Here is a 14,124-nt window from a genome sequence, read left to right as displayed (position 1 = left end):
ACTAGCAGCAGTAAATTACAGTGGAGGGAGCAACATGACAGCTGCCATCACTGAGGAGAAAATTATTTCCCAAGTTTATCAAATATCTTGCACGAAAAAGTCAAATAAGCTGTCTACCAGATGAAGCTCAATAGATGTTGTGTGATGCAGCAGGACAGTGAACAGGAGAAAGAGAGAAGGGAGACTTAAAACAAATGTCTGTGGACGCCACACACACACAATGTCCAGAGTAGTGTTGTCACAATACCAGAATTATGACTTCAGTACCAAAACCTGTCTGAATAACTCAATACTGAAACGACACAACAGGAACAAACTAAACCAGGAAAAGTAATAGAATTATAGATGGCAGAACATGGACATTTAAGCTCAAAACAAAGAAAAATATTTTGGCAATGTCAATGGCATGGAGAATGTGAAAAGAGACCATAAAACAACAGGCATGAGTTAGGTTAGTCACTTTGGTAACGGTTGCCCTTTCTTTCCTTGTCAAACTCTGTAGCTGAAATAAATTCACGTGTCACAAAATTACACTTGCTTTACTTAGCAAATGTAATCGGTGTAATTGCTAACCTAATGCTCTTTAAATTATTTTCTGCACATAAGTTGGGACATCTGTTGGTGAGGTGCTTTGCCAAGTTTGTATAGTTTTGGAACATTTTTTACAGATGGGCATCGCAGTGTCCATAGGCTTGTCCTGGCTGTTGGCTACATAGCAGAATAATGCCAGATTTCTCTTTGTGCATTTGTTTTGTATACAAGCTGTAGACTGTTGGGAAGTTATAGCCATAGCTTTTTTTTATTGTGAAAGCTGCCTGCAGCATAAAGAGAGAAGCATAAGAATAAAAAACAGAGGACACGCCCACTCTGCCTAGAGTGGAAGTAGAGCATTGCGCACACACAGCGCCACCCGCTGTCACGCAGCAATATAACTTAGGATCCATGGGGCTTATTAGAGCCTTTGTTCAAGTACTGACACATAAAATGAGGTATAGTACCATTTTAACAGCAGGGTGTTGTAATACCTTTAGACATAGACAGCACCTGCCAAAACCACTACTGGAGCAACTCATTGACCAGAATTTCACACTGAAAGCAAAAGTGACTGGCACATTAAACCTAATGAAGCGACATGCTTCCAGACATGCAATTGAACACTGTTGTTTTACAGAACATATAACGCAGGTAAAATACTTGAAATGGTGTAATTACTTAGTTTGTCCATGAGAGCGCGCTCCATTGTGTGCTACTGACGACCAGCCAACTCTAACTTCAGTAAGGTCGTGTCTTGTTCAGGCATTTTTGATGTTTACATATGGAAAAGCTGTGCTTTTTGCACAAACCTGTCCCTGTTGGATTGGCCCTTGTTCATTTTCTTAATTAGTTTTAATTAAGTAGTTTCTTAATTAATTTTCTTAATTTCTTAACTCATGTTCTCTTACATTTTTATTATTATTCTATTTTCTTATTTGACTCCAATAGAAATTTGCTGCTAGCAGCTCGTGTCTGTCAGTCTAACCTGTGCTCACGGCATCATTTTAACTCAAATCTGGACAAACTGCGCATGGTATTGTTGTATAAGATGTTAGGAATCTAGCCAGTCAAACAATTTCTCCCGTAGAGTGAGTATTTGTTGAGCAAATTGCAAATTTGCGTCGCCTTAGCATTTAGCGTCCTTGCTAGTTAGTGTGCTTTCTTCTTATGTGGTAAAACGGCTCTGTTTTCAGTTTGTCTGATATACCTCATCTGGTAAGGTGCTCATCTGGAATACAGAAGAGGTGAGTTCGAGACGGGTGGAAGTCAATGTTTAAAATATTCTAATTTTTAAACCATGTTTTACAACTATTACAACACCATCATGTGGACATGTAGAAGATTGCAGTTATTTATAATTCTGATATAGTTGGTGCCTGAAAATGTGGCACATGCTTCAGCAAGTGTGATCCATATATATTGCAAGCAGCAATAACAGCGTGTTTTCAGCAATCACACACATTTTCTTAGTTCAAGTTATATATTTTTTTGTTCTATTTGCGTTTTTAAGTTATTTATAAAAACTTAGAAGTTCACTGTTTAGTGCACTATATTTATTCTGTTTATGTATACTGTATCCTATATACAGTGTGGACACACGAATTGAAATGCCATTGCCTGTGCAAATGTATCCAAATTTTTGACTGGTACTGTACTATAATATACACATAAATAATATCGGCCAATTTTTTTTTACTTAATATTGCTATTGGCATCAGCCCCAAAAAAACCATAACGGTCGGGCTCTAGTAAAAACACAATTGTCTGAGGACTTTTTCCTAAGAGCTCCCCTGGAAAAAGTCTGAGTAGTGTTGTGATGTGAGTTCTGCTGTTTCTCCTTTATACTTTATGAAGACAGCACTGCCCCTGCTGTAATCAACTGGATTTTCACCCCATGTGAGAATGGATCTCACTTGGACAGTCTCTCGCTGGCCAACAACTCGACTATCTCTGCACAGTGGAGTGTGCAAGTTACTACCAGTATATCAATTGGCCTGAGAACCGCAAGCCGCACAAAATGTCACAAAAATAACTGATGAGCCAAGGTGTTTGGTGGTAGAACTTAGGATTTAACTTTAACTGCTAGTAGATAATCAGATTGAACTGGATTTTTTTTTGTTCCAAATCAATGAAATAATCAGAGATGTTGGTAGCGATTCAGAAGTCTAAAACAAGGCTAAGCTGTTGCTGTCAGTGAGTAATGCAGCCTACGCACATGGAAGGAACTGAACATTAATGCTACAACTTAGTTTGCAGTTAGGCTACATGGATTCCATCTAAATGAATTAATTTGAGTCTAAACTCATTAATTTGAAATCTCTGAAAAAGAAAGTACTACAGTGCAAGAACATGCATGTCAAATCTCAGGTGGACAGACAGGAAGATGTGCTGTGGATGTGTGGAAAAATGACAGAGGTGTTCCTCAGTCCTCAATGATTGACTAGGTGCTGTTTGAGTGACACCCAGCTCATAGTGAAGGCTTTTGGCCAGATACTGAGAGTGACCACACACACAGAAAGAGAGAAAATCTGAGTAATCCAGAGCCATTAGCCCAAGAGAGACCTCCGAATCACACTGACCTTTTTACAGCCACCGTTTCATTAATATTTAATCATGATTACCCTCAGCTGCACAAAGAGAAGAACCGTAGCACAGTGTTCACACACATGCTTCATAGCACACACACACACACACACCAGCTTGGAGTTGTGCACACAACAAATATCTTGCCTACATATGGGCAAATGTTGAACCTCTCTCCTACACAGTTCGATTTCTCTGTGGGCTTGAGAAAAGCTTTTATCAAAGTAGTGTTCTTTTGCAAAACTGCCAGGCAAAGATTGCTCTATTTCTTCGGTCATTTAAATATAGAAACCCATTTACACACAGCCTCTTGTTAATATAATACAAATATCATGAATTCTGTGGCACACTCTTACCTGCAATCTGCCCAGCTGAGTTATCCTGGCCACAATCTTATTGTATGGGTCAACAATCTTTGTCCTTATCCTGGGGAATAAAACATAGTTTGACTAATTCATGAAGAACCAATGTGCATATAAATAGTTTGTTTTCAATTATTAAGAACTCAAATCAGATGGATAGTCATTGTAAACACTTATGCGAATGTGAAACAGCAGGCACAAACATAAAAAATATCTGTGTAAATGCTGACATTAAACATTCATCTAAAGTCAAGAGAAACCATATTTACCTGTCAACAGCTGCCTGCAGTGCACTGATTCTTGTCTGCATCATCTGAAGGACCCCTGAAAACAGCAACAACAAATTTTCCTTTCAATACACTTCAATACAATTTAGATAGCTACGAGCCGAGGAAGGCTGGCTCCCTCTTGTGGTAAAAAAGTACTGCAAAAGTTAAAGAGGACCAGATTAAAAACAGGCCCCTTGAAATTAATTAACCAGTAATTATTGGTTAGTAATACTGTCTACTCCTGTACAATGACATGCTGGTGGGAAGATCTGACTTTGGGACAACATTTGTTAAATAGGCTGCAACACCTAAACACTGTATTGTAACACTGGGACTATGCTCACATCAATTAGTTTTCAATGAAAAAAAAAGACAATATCTATCTGTTAGTGACATAAATCATTCCTCCTATTACAGATTAGATGTGAAAATCCCATGTTGTGTTTTTTTTTTTAGATGATATCTAAATACATCTGAGCTTCAGTACCACACTTTTCTCCCATCCTTTTATGCACAGAATATGTTCCAGAATGGATTGTCTAAGTGATACATTTTGCATATTTATACACTCTGGATTTCTGAATGACAATAATTTCGAAAACCAGTATGAGATAGAAAATGTTATTCTAAGCAGAATTTTTATATGTCTGGAAAGCCTCTGTTAATGCTGGTCTAACCATCTACCTCTTACCCCACAGGACCACTCCAACCCCAAGATGTTTAAACCCTGACCAAACCGGTTTAATTTCATAATGCACTAACATTAAAGATGCCCTCCACTGACATATTCAGGCACAAAAAAAAAAACTATACTGTCTAACTGCTTTTAAAATGTGCAACATTAGCTATTAGCTTGTAGCTAACATAGCCAAAGTGGTTGAATGCAGTTAGTACTACTATGGGCTTTTCACACTGTCACATTGTTCTTAAGCAACATGTTCAGATATTTTTACAGTTGAATTAAGACTTTAATTGTATGTCAGTATCTGTTTATTTTTTCATTTGATCAAAAGTGGGTTATTAGCAGTAGGCTAACTGTTAGCATTCAGTAAGGCTACTACCACAGAGCCAAACGTTATACAACAGCAATACATGTCTTATTTAAATAAATGTTAAACAGAAGAAATAAATCATGGAAAGCAGCTTCAGGGTCCGGTTAACAAAAACATTTTATTAAAAAGTGGTTCTTTACCTTCAAGAGACTCTATACCAGTTGCCTGAGCCAGTAAGTCTTCATGTCTGGCAACAACCTGGAAAAAAGAAACAGAATGGATGGATGGATCAATGGATGGGAGTGCCAAAATTGTTGCAGCTGTGTGACACTGATTAGCAAGTTTTGGATTCCTTGATATCCACTGTGCAGTGGAACAACATGTTATTCTAAAAAAAAATAAAATACCAAAAACTTTTACCAAAATTGTTCCTAGGACCGCAACAACTAATCATTAAAATCTGATTATGAGTTGGCAACGAATGTATTTATTAGTTAGATCCAGTGATGTAGCTGTTTGTGGCAGCACACAGTGAGCAGCTGCAGAGACAAAAATGGCAGAAGCAGATAAGAGTGAAAGTCACACAATTCCACAATTAAACAGTTTTTACACTGTTATGTGGATAGTGGTGATGCCTTCTTGTTCTAGCTTTTCTGTTATGTGATTAGATTATCAGTCATCCAGTAAAATGTTTACAGTTCTCCAGCAATTGACATTGTAACACTAAGCAGAAAGACTTCTGTTTTATCTGATGTCAGTCCACAAGGACTCGAAGACACAGACATAAGACCCACGTCACCCTTAACCTTTGTGTTTTTTAGGTTTCATGTCTTTATTTCAGCTGGCACACTTATTTTTTATTTATTCATTATGAGGTGAGAATAGTGTCAATCAGCCACACTGACAACTAGGATTTGAATGTTTGAAAATACATTTTGAATGTGAAAAATTTTGGTTTCAAAACTAAAAACTATGATTCAAACCTTTGATAATAAAATTATACTATTAAAAATATGCTTTATTCTTTTCAGGGTTACAAATCAGTCTCTTCAAGTTTTAAAATGTTCTTTGCAAACATTCAACTCTGTTCTTTCAGTATTTCAACTCATTTTTTTGCGAGATCACATTTCTGACCCTGTTTTTTCAGACATTCAGCACTCTTTTTTCAGAGTTTCAGATCTGTTCATTCTGACCCAGTCTTAACAAGTAAAAATGATCTGAAACTTAAAAAAAAAAAAAAAAAAGGTCCACACATACAAAATGGTTTTAAAACGTTAAACTGTTGGAAAGTAAGATTTGAATGTCTGAAAATTGGGCTTTATTCTTTTCAGGGTTACAAATCAGTCTCTTCAAGTTTTAAAATGTTCTTTGCAAACATTCAACTCTGTTCTTTCAGTATTTCAACTCATTTTTTGGTAGATCACATTTCTGACCCTGTTTTCACGGGCAACAGATCTGAAACTTTGCAGAAGACCGGGGCAGGAGCTCACAGATGCTCTGCCAATCACATAGCGTCTGATAAAATAAGCCAATCAGTTAACAGGGATAGTCTACACGGTTTGATTAGTCTCACTGGTCATCAATATAGATGGATTCCGTAAAGATGATGTCTTGGTTCAAGCGCACCTGCTTCTCTTTCTTCTGACTACTGGCAAAGAGGAGGACCTGCAGGAGCTACAACAGTTCCTATGTACTATGGCTGCTATGCACGGTGGTTGCTATGTGTGTCACTGAGAGGTGCCATGACTCGTTTGCGAAAGTGGAAGTCGTGCTTGATGTGAGGATTCTGAGAGACTGTCAACTCATCCCGCTCCTATATTATCGAAATTTCTCAGCGCTCCTGACAGTCTTTCTGCCGCTAGCTCACATCAAGACATTACCCAGACTTTTTACAGGGTTGCCCTTAGGAGCAAAGTACAGCTTATGTCCTGTCTGTGTTCCTTTTGCAATTTGGTTTTTACCTCAGGTAGCTCATCAGGATGATGTCTAGCAATGTTTAAATGCATGTCTGAAAGCATGTCACTTCATTAGGGTTAATGTGCCACTCACTTTTGCTTTAAGGATGCTTTAATACTTCTCTATATTCTTTTATAAAAATCTGGTTAATCAATTAATGAAAAACATAACTAACCAATTAATTGGTTATTAAAATAGTTGTTTGTTGCAGCCCTACATTTCTAATTAATTTTCTGTTTATTGACCGACTAACCGACTGATCCTTGACTTAGCAGTAGGCAGGAACGTAATTGTGTAGTCTTAGGTAAAGCTTCTAGAAATAAACCTTTATTTTGTTGCCTCTACAAAATTTGCGCCTTCAGACCCTTACAGTGAGTTACTGTTATGGTGTGTTGGGTTGGTACCTGGCTGTGCAATTCCTTGTCCAGCTGACTGATGCCCTGTGCCAGCTTGGCCAGCTGTTCAGCAATAACAGCATGATGAATAGCCTGAGCTGTGTAAGTCTTGACATCAAAGTCCTCTGCCAGGAAATCAACATAGCACTCTGCAAACACAGCAGCACATACTCAGACCATTCAGTATTTTCACACCATTGCTAAATACTAGGCTTCTGGCACACTGCGACATTTCAGCACTGTGCAAAGGCCTTCAGCTGGACTCTCTTCAGTCATATCAATGGGCTAAGCCACAGCAGTGAAGACCTGTACATTGTCTGCATGTCTTACTGATTAATACCTTCTTGTTTGTCACCAGTGTCACAGGTTGTACAAGCACAACCAACTATAGAAATCAGTAGTACTAAAATATCTGCACTGCCTAAAACAGGTGGTCTTCGGTAAATAAGTTAAATTGTGATCATAAAAGTAAAATATAAAAAACTAACCCAGCTAAGCTTGCTGGCTAGGTAACGTGAAGAAACTGATGTTGCAGTGGCTAAATGCAGCACGAATGTGGCTCTTAATATGTTTTAGCGAGTCGAGTCTAATGTCGAGTAAATGCTCGCCACAGGTCATAAAGCTGTAATTACCATCTTTGAGAAGCGAAGTCGTGGAACCTCCTCTGCCATCCTCCATGTCGCCAGTTCCGCGTGTGACGTTCTAAACCGAGGCATCTCGGGAGTCTGACGTAACACGAGCCTTAAAGGTGTACACACCAGCAGCAGACATGTTAAAGAAAAATTCGAATAATATAATGAAAGACAGATGCACAAGGAAAACGATAGAGGGGCAAATGAAGGCCAAAGGCAGAGTTTAAAGTTCTGCTCAGCAATATTCTAATTAAAATAATTAAACTCTATTTAGCTACTATAGACTTCCCTCTCAGTTTATCTGCCCAACACCACTTAAGATAGGCCACTGCATTTTTTTTATTTATGGATCAAAACTTTCAGGCAACCATAATGACGAATTGTTTTCTGTTTAATACTGGAGAAATATTATTCTTTACCCTTCTACCCAAAATAAGGCTTTTAAAGTTAACTGAGTATACCAATTCTAACTAAAGACCCAATAATACTGTCCTGAAAACATTAATTGGTTCTTATATTTCACCTGTTTCATCTAGTGTAATCTCATAGGTGGTCCAAAAGATGGGTTCAGGGAATCCCCATGGGAGGACCACCTAATGTTTATAGTAAGAACCTGGAACATCTAGGTTTACACCGAAATAAACCAGTAAGGTTCGTAACTGCAGTATTAGAATTGAATTACCATCAAATTATCAATATAAAATGATGTAATTAACTAATAAATTCAGGTTTGAGCCCCTGTACATGCTGGTTTAAAGTTTATCTGTATGCACCAAAGGTCTGAGAGTAACACAATTTCGATTCTCTGCATGTGCTTCAAATGTGGCAGAATTGACAATAAAGCGGACTTTGACTTTGACTTAGCAGGCATTTCTGTTGGGGTAATGGATAAGGTTGGATTAATTTTACAGTTATGGGCAAAATATTACAAAAAACACCTTCAACACAACACCTGTTTACTGATATTAAAACAGAAACATATTTTCACTGATTCTTATCACAGAGTTTATTATAGAATTTGTAAATTTAACAGTCTTAAAAAAATCAGTCTACCACATTTTAAAATCACAAACACACAAGAAACTGCTTTTTCCACGTACCCTGTTAATTGTACCTGGATGAATACTACATTGGGTGTCTCCTCCTCTGTGGTCATTTACAATAAGGGTAATTATCTCATATTTTTCTCAGCAGAGTGAAACTTTACAAAACTGTCAGTATGCAGACAAACACATTAGTTTTCTCATATGTTTGTCATATGTTTAAAGAGAAAGAAGCCCTTTATGCATATAACTTAATGAACCCTAACACATTCCTTTAACACACTGACATATAGCATGGATACAAATGGATTTATACATATAAAATAATTCCAGAAAAACTATAATGTATTCAACTGATCCTCAGAAATGTTCTAGGACACCACTGATACTGCTAAAAGCCCCACTTTTAGTTTGCAGAATTAAAGAAACATGACAGGAAATATTTAGAGAGGAACTCAAATAATTCATCTAATTTGTGTTACACAGAGGGAGGATGATCAGGGGGGCATCATTCACCCCACCATTGGTACTACAAGGACTGAAGTATGGGTAGAGCTTCTCAGTGAACTTAAAGCCAGTAAAGGAGTAAATGAAAGCTGCAGTATCTACATCATAGAAGGAAACCATACCATTATCATAATCCACAAACACCCCCACCTTCTGAGGTTTTGACTTCAGATAGAGAAGGATGCCAGGACCAGCAAGAGCTTTGTATTCAGTTTCCTTTCTCAACCATATTGTCCAGAAGCCATTCTTAGGAGCCAATTTGATATTTCCCTTCCTGTTGACTGATGCACTGGCCACTCCTAAATCCCATTCAGTCTTTCCTCTAACCTGAACTTCATAGTAAAATCTCCCAGCAAAGAAACTCTGCTTTCCTAAAACACCATTACAAATGGAAAATCTCTGAGGGTTGTCTGGGACATTTTTTTGTATATGACTGGACTTTACTTGTTTCCCATCATCAGACAGGATGAGATAGGCACTTGCAGTGTCAGGATCAAGAGTCACATCCACTCCATACTGCCTCACCCTCTTCAGTTCAGCTTCGGCACATAGCCTCTTCATCTCTTTAGTGAGTGAGTCCGCCAGCTGAGCTACAGCCCTCCTTACTATACCCTCGTATGATGATTGAACGCTGACCTCAGTCCAGTCCTTGGTGGGTGGAACAGGGCTCACGGATGGGAACCTTTGCAGGAGCTGGAGGTGGTCTTCAGTATGTGAAAGCTGCTGCACCAGGGCACTTCTCCTCGTCAGCTCAAAGATTTCCTCCTCCAGCCCTTTGATGTAGCCTTCAGCTTGTCTCTCTGATGTTTTCTGTTTCTCATCAATGGTGTCAATGAGCTGAGCCAGGCCTCTCTCCACAGACTGGACCAGAGCAGTGAAGACCTGCACACTGTCTGCTCTCTCTCTGTCTGCATCTACCTTAGTGAGCTTTACTGACTGTTTAATCTCCTCAATCTTCAGTCGTCTCTCCTCGATCATCATCTGAATTTCAGCCTCTGTTTTACCTAATTTAGCTTTCTTGTGTTTATATTCTTCATTCAGAGTAATAGTACGATGTGTCTTGTGGTTTGACTCAATGCAAAACCTACATACACAGATCTGGTCAGTCTTGCAGAACAGCTCCAGAGGTCTACCATGTTTCATACACATCCTGTCTTCCAGGTTCTCCACGGGATCAATTAGCTGATGTCTTTTTAGACCAGTCATTTTCTGATGAAGCTCCAGGTGAGTCTCACAGTAGGAGGTCAGACACACCAGGCAGGATTTCAGGGCCTTCAGTTTCGTTCCAGTGCAGATGTCACACAGAACCTCTCCGGGGCTGGAAGATTTTTGCACTGAGCAGCCAATAACATTTTTTGTATCTGACTGTCTGAACTGATTAGCAATCTCAGATATGAATGTGTTAACCCGCAGCTCAGGCCTTCTGTCAAGTACATCTTTACACATGGGACACTGGCACTGGGGACTGATATTCCAGTGCTCTGTGATGCAGTTCTTGCAGAAGTTGTGTCCACATGGTATGGTGACTGGATCAGTGAACACATCCAGACAGATGGAACACAGAAACTGCTCTTCAGCAAAGACACTGTAATTAGAAAACATACCTAGAAAACAAGAACAAAAAAGGAAAAATCAAACTTTTTTACTCATATATCTTCTATGCTGTTCAATAGTAACTTGGGTTGCCAAAAATGTGCTTAATCACATTTATCACCTTTGTTTAAATGAGATCTGTTGTCAAAGTGGTAAGATGCATTTTTTAGGAATAGATTTGTGTACTTCAGTGGCATTAGAGTTAGTACACATGATATGTCACTAACTTTGTGCTTTCTCTCTCCCATAGTTTGTGCTCTCTCTCCCTCTCTCTCTCTCTCTCTGTTCTCTCTGTACCTTCTGCAGGTGTCCCTGGTCCTGGAGCTGTATATTGCTGATGTGCAGTTACTGGTCCCACCAACCTGCAGTGTCTATTTGTTGTTTATTGTTGCTGTTCTTTTCTCTCTCCTCTATCCACTCACCCCAACCGGTCGAGGCAGATGGCCGCCCAGACTGAGCCTGGTTAAAGTGTCTTGAGATGACTGAATTGTGATTTGGCGCTATACAAATAAAACTGAATTGAATTGAATGATACTGTGTATAGTTCTTGTACTACAGCAGGGTTTTGAGTGGAACATGAGAATACACAGGTGGCAGATCAAAGAAAGCATAGATATCCAAAAGGCACAAAAGCAGCAAAATTTGCAGCCTAAAAAACTAAATACAAGCTTATTGTAAGGAATACGGTCTAAACATAACTCATCTGACGTACACTGTACTAGTACGAACATGTACTAGCTTCTGCTAGGCCTATTTGTTTAAGTCTACAAAGTATTGCACAGTCTTGGTTAAGAGAAAAAGTCTTAAATATCATCCAGTGTACTCACCTGAAGTATGTGTGGAGCTGATGCAAATTTAGATTCTTCTGGAGAAAATCTGTCGTTACTCCCCTACTGCAGTGAGTTTCACTTTCACTTCTAGGTTTTTGGCGGTCAAATCTTTATTACCTCCAGTGGTGCCCCACCAGTCCCTGCACTCGTTTGTAATTCAGCAGTTTTTTTTTTTGTTTGTTTTTTTTTACACCATTAGAGTAACATCAAGTTACGATGTTTTCGGTGTGATAATAATGGAGGAGAGGAGAGGAGAGGACCCAAGTGCAGGACACAACACTTTATTAAGCCTGGATCGACCAGGCTCAGGCAAAATACTGTAGCGGCCATAGGAGGGCGCTTGACGCAGAGGATTGTGGGTAAAAAGGGAAGCTGGTTATTGGTGTTGTTTTCTGTGTTCTACTGTTCATTGTTCATGTATTAATTGTTCACTGTGTGTATGTAGGTTATTGTGGGGGGTTGTAAGGTGGAAAAGGGGTTGTGAGTTCGGGGAAGGGGATTAAGATACCATGACTGTGGGAGGCTGTTGGGGGAAGGACCCTTCTCGGGTTGCTGTATGCAAGCTGTTGGAGCTGTTATTATGCTCTGTGTTGTGTGACTAAATAAATACGCGTTCGGAGTCGTGCGGTGTATGGGGCACGGGCGCCAATAAGAAAAGAGACACTGTGTAAGAGTGAGTTCTTGCTAGCTTTCATAGTTATCTTCTTAGCCAGCTTCTAGTTCGCCACATTGGTGTCAGAAGTGGGATCCCGGTTGTCTAGAAGATAAATGATGGATCCAGAAATACGTGAACTAGAACGAGCTGTAGCAGAGAGCAGTCTGCTGTTGGAGCAGATAAGATGTGGCCGTCAGCAGAGACCAGAGGGTGCCAGCGTACCGCGAACGGGTGCCACAGAAACAAAGAGAGTGGCCACCGAGAACCTAACACCCCTAGCGACGAGTGCTGTCGTCAATGCTCCGACGAACGCAACTCGCTATGAGGTGATGCGCCAGACTCCCAAGACACCGGCTAAGCTTCCCCGGTTCAATGGAACAACTCCGCTGGAGCCTTACCTCACTCAGGTGCGTCTTGCCGCGCTACACAGCGGATGGAGTGAGAAAGAGACGGCTACCCACCTGGCGTTAGCTCTGGAAGGAGAGGCATTACAGATTCTGGTCGACCTCCCTCCCCCAGAGAGCCAGGAATTACCCGCAGTTATAGCCGCACTGGAGAGACGGTTCGGGGAGAGGGTTGCAGTGGAGCAGAGCCGTGCCCAGCTGGCCAACCGACGGCGTGGCGATGGTGAGAGCCTGGGGAGCTACATGGCCGACCTGCGACTCTACGCCCGGCGGGGCTATCCTACTTTTCCACCAGCTGTCCGGGAGGAGTTGAGCCTGCATGCATTCCTCCGCGGGCTCAGCCCCGGACGGCTGCGCCAGCACGTCTGCCTGATGTCACCCCACTCTCTGGAGGAGGCCCTGCTGGAGGCTCAGCGAGCAGAGGACGTACTGGCCGAGCAACAGCCACACCCGAGGTCACCAGGCCGGCGACTGATAGCCCGAGCAGCTGAGCCCGACGGCGAAGGAGGGGATACCCCAGAGAGCATCTGTATGGCCCAATCGGTGACCACCCCTTCGAGGCGTCGCAGAGAAGGACCCTGTTTCCGCTGTGGGGAGCTGGGTCATCTGGCTCGGGACTGCCCTGCTCCGGCGCCGAGAGGCAGAGACCAGCAGCTGTCGGGAAACGGAAAAGGGGCGGGGCAGTGAGGGGTTTCCCGCCCCAGGACCAACATAGTCCCCTAGAACTGTGCACGGTCGCCAGCTGTGAAAGACATTTAAAAGGATTATATTTGACTTGCACTTTGGAGGGGCGACCCTGTCGAGCTCTGGTGGACACAGGGTCCACCATTTGCCTGCTTCGGCCAGGAACTCTGCCGGGCACCAGTGGGGCGCACCCAGAAGGGTGGGTATCTACCAACACTGAACTATTGACAGTGACTGGACAAAAGACTCCCATGCCAGGGAAGAAAACACTGCAAGTCGTGGTGGGGTCCCGGGTGGGGTGTCATGAGTTCTGGCTAGCACCCATCCGTGATGATTGCATCATTGGCTTGGACCTGCTGACCCGCTGGGGTGCCTGTGTCGATGTGGCGGGGCCTGCCCTTTGCCTTGACACGGAGACTGTGGCACTCCAATCCGGTCGGAGTGTAGAGAGTCAACCTAGTGAGGCACGAGCAGGAGACAACCAGCCGAGTTCAGTAGGTGACCCACCCATAGTGCCAGCAGCCGTCCCTTTAAGGGCCCCTGAAGGAAAGATAAAGGAAGCTGTGGAGGAGCTGCTGCAGCGAAGTAGACAACACCTGAGCCCCCAGCAGAGTGGACAGTTGGAGCAGCTCCTGTATGAGTTTGTGGACATTCTGGCTGCAAGGGATGAGGACTGCACTCAAAC

General features: G+C 41.6%; 2 protein-coding genes across 2 annotated transcripts in view; both read right to left on the bottom strand.

Annotated features, from left to right (window-relative positions):
- The window catches only part of cog5 (component of oligomeric golgi complex 5), a 79,592-nt gene extending 71,790 nt beyond the window's left edge, over positions 1–7,802 (bottom strand). The window contains exons 1-5 of the mRNA XM_026326683.2: positions 7,724–7,802; positions 7,101–7,240; positions 4,941–4,998; positions 3,749–3,803; positions 3,474–3,543 (exon numbers count right to left, since the gene is read on the bottom strand). Of these exons, the coding sequence (XP_026182468.1) occupies positions 3,474–3,543; positions 3,749–3,803; positions 4,941–4,998; positions 7,101–7,240; positions 7,724–7,769 (369 nt within the window). The 5' untranslated portion in view covers positions 7,770–7,802. The remainder of the gene's footprint in view (positions 1–3,473; positions 3,544–3,748; positions 3,804–4,940; positions 4,999–7,100; positions 7,241–7,723) is intronic.
- Positions 7,803–8,709: 907 nt separating this feature from the next.
- Positions 8,710–11,943, bottom strand: LOC113141966 (zinc-binding protein A33-like). The gene is made up of 2 exons (XM_026326654.1): positions 11,694–11,943; positions 8,710–10,877 (listed from the first exon to the last, which is right to left on the bottom strand). Exon 2 carries the CDS (start codon positions 10,873–10,875, stop codon positions 9,235–9,237), a length of 1,641 nt encoding a protein of 546 aa, XP_026182439.1. The 5' UTR covers positions 10,876–10,877; positions 11,694–11,943; the 3' UTR covers positions 8,710–9,234.
- Positions 11,944–14,124: the final 2,181 nt, after the last annotated feature.

The sequence above is a fragment of the Mastacembelus armatus genome, chromosome 23 (assembly GCF_900324485.2).
Source record: "Mastacembelus armatus chromosome 23, fMasArm1.2, whole genome shotgun sequence".
Lineage (NCBI taxonomy): Eukaryota > Metazoa > Chordata > Actinopteri > Synbranchiformes > Mastacembelidae > Mastacembelus > Mastacembelus armatus.
This window is presented reverse-complemented; position numbering and strand designations above follow the sequence as displayed.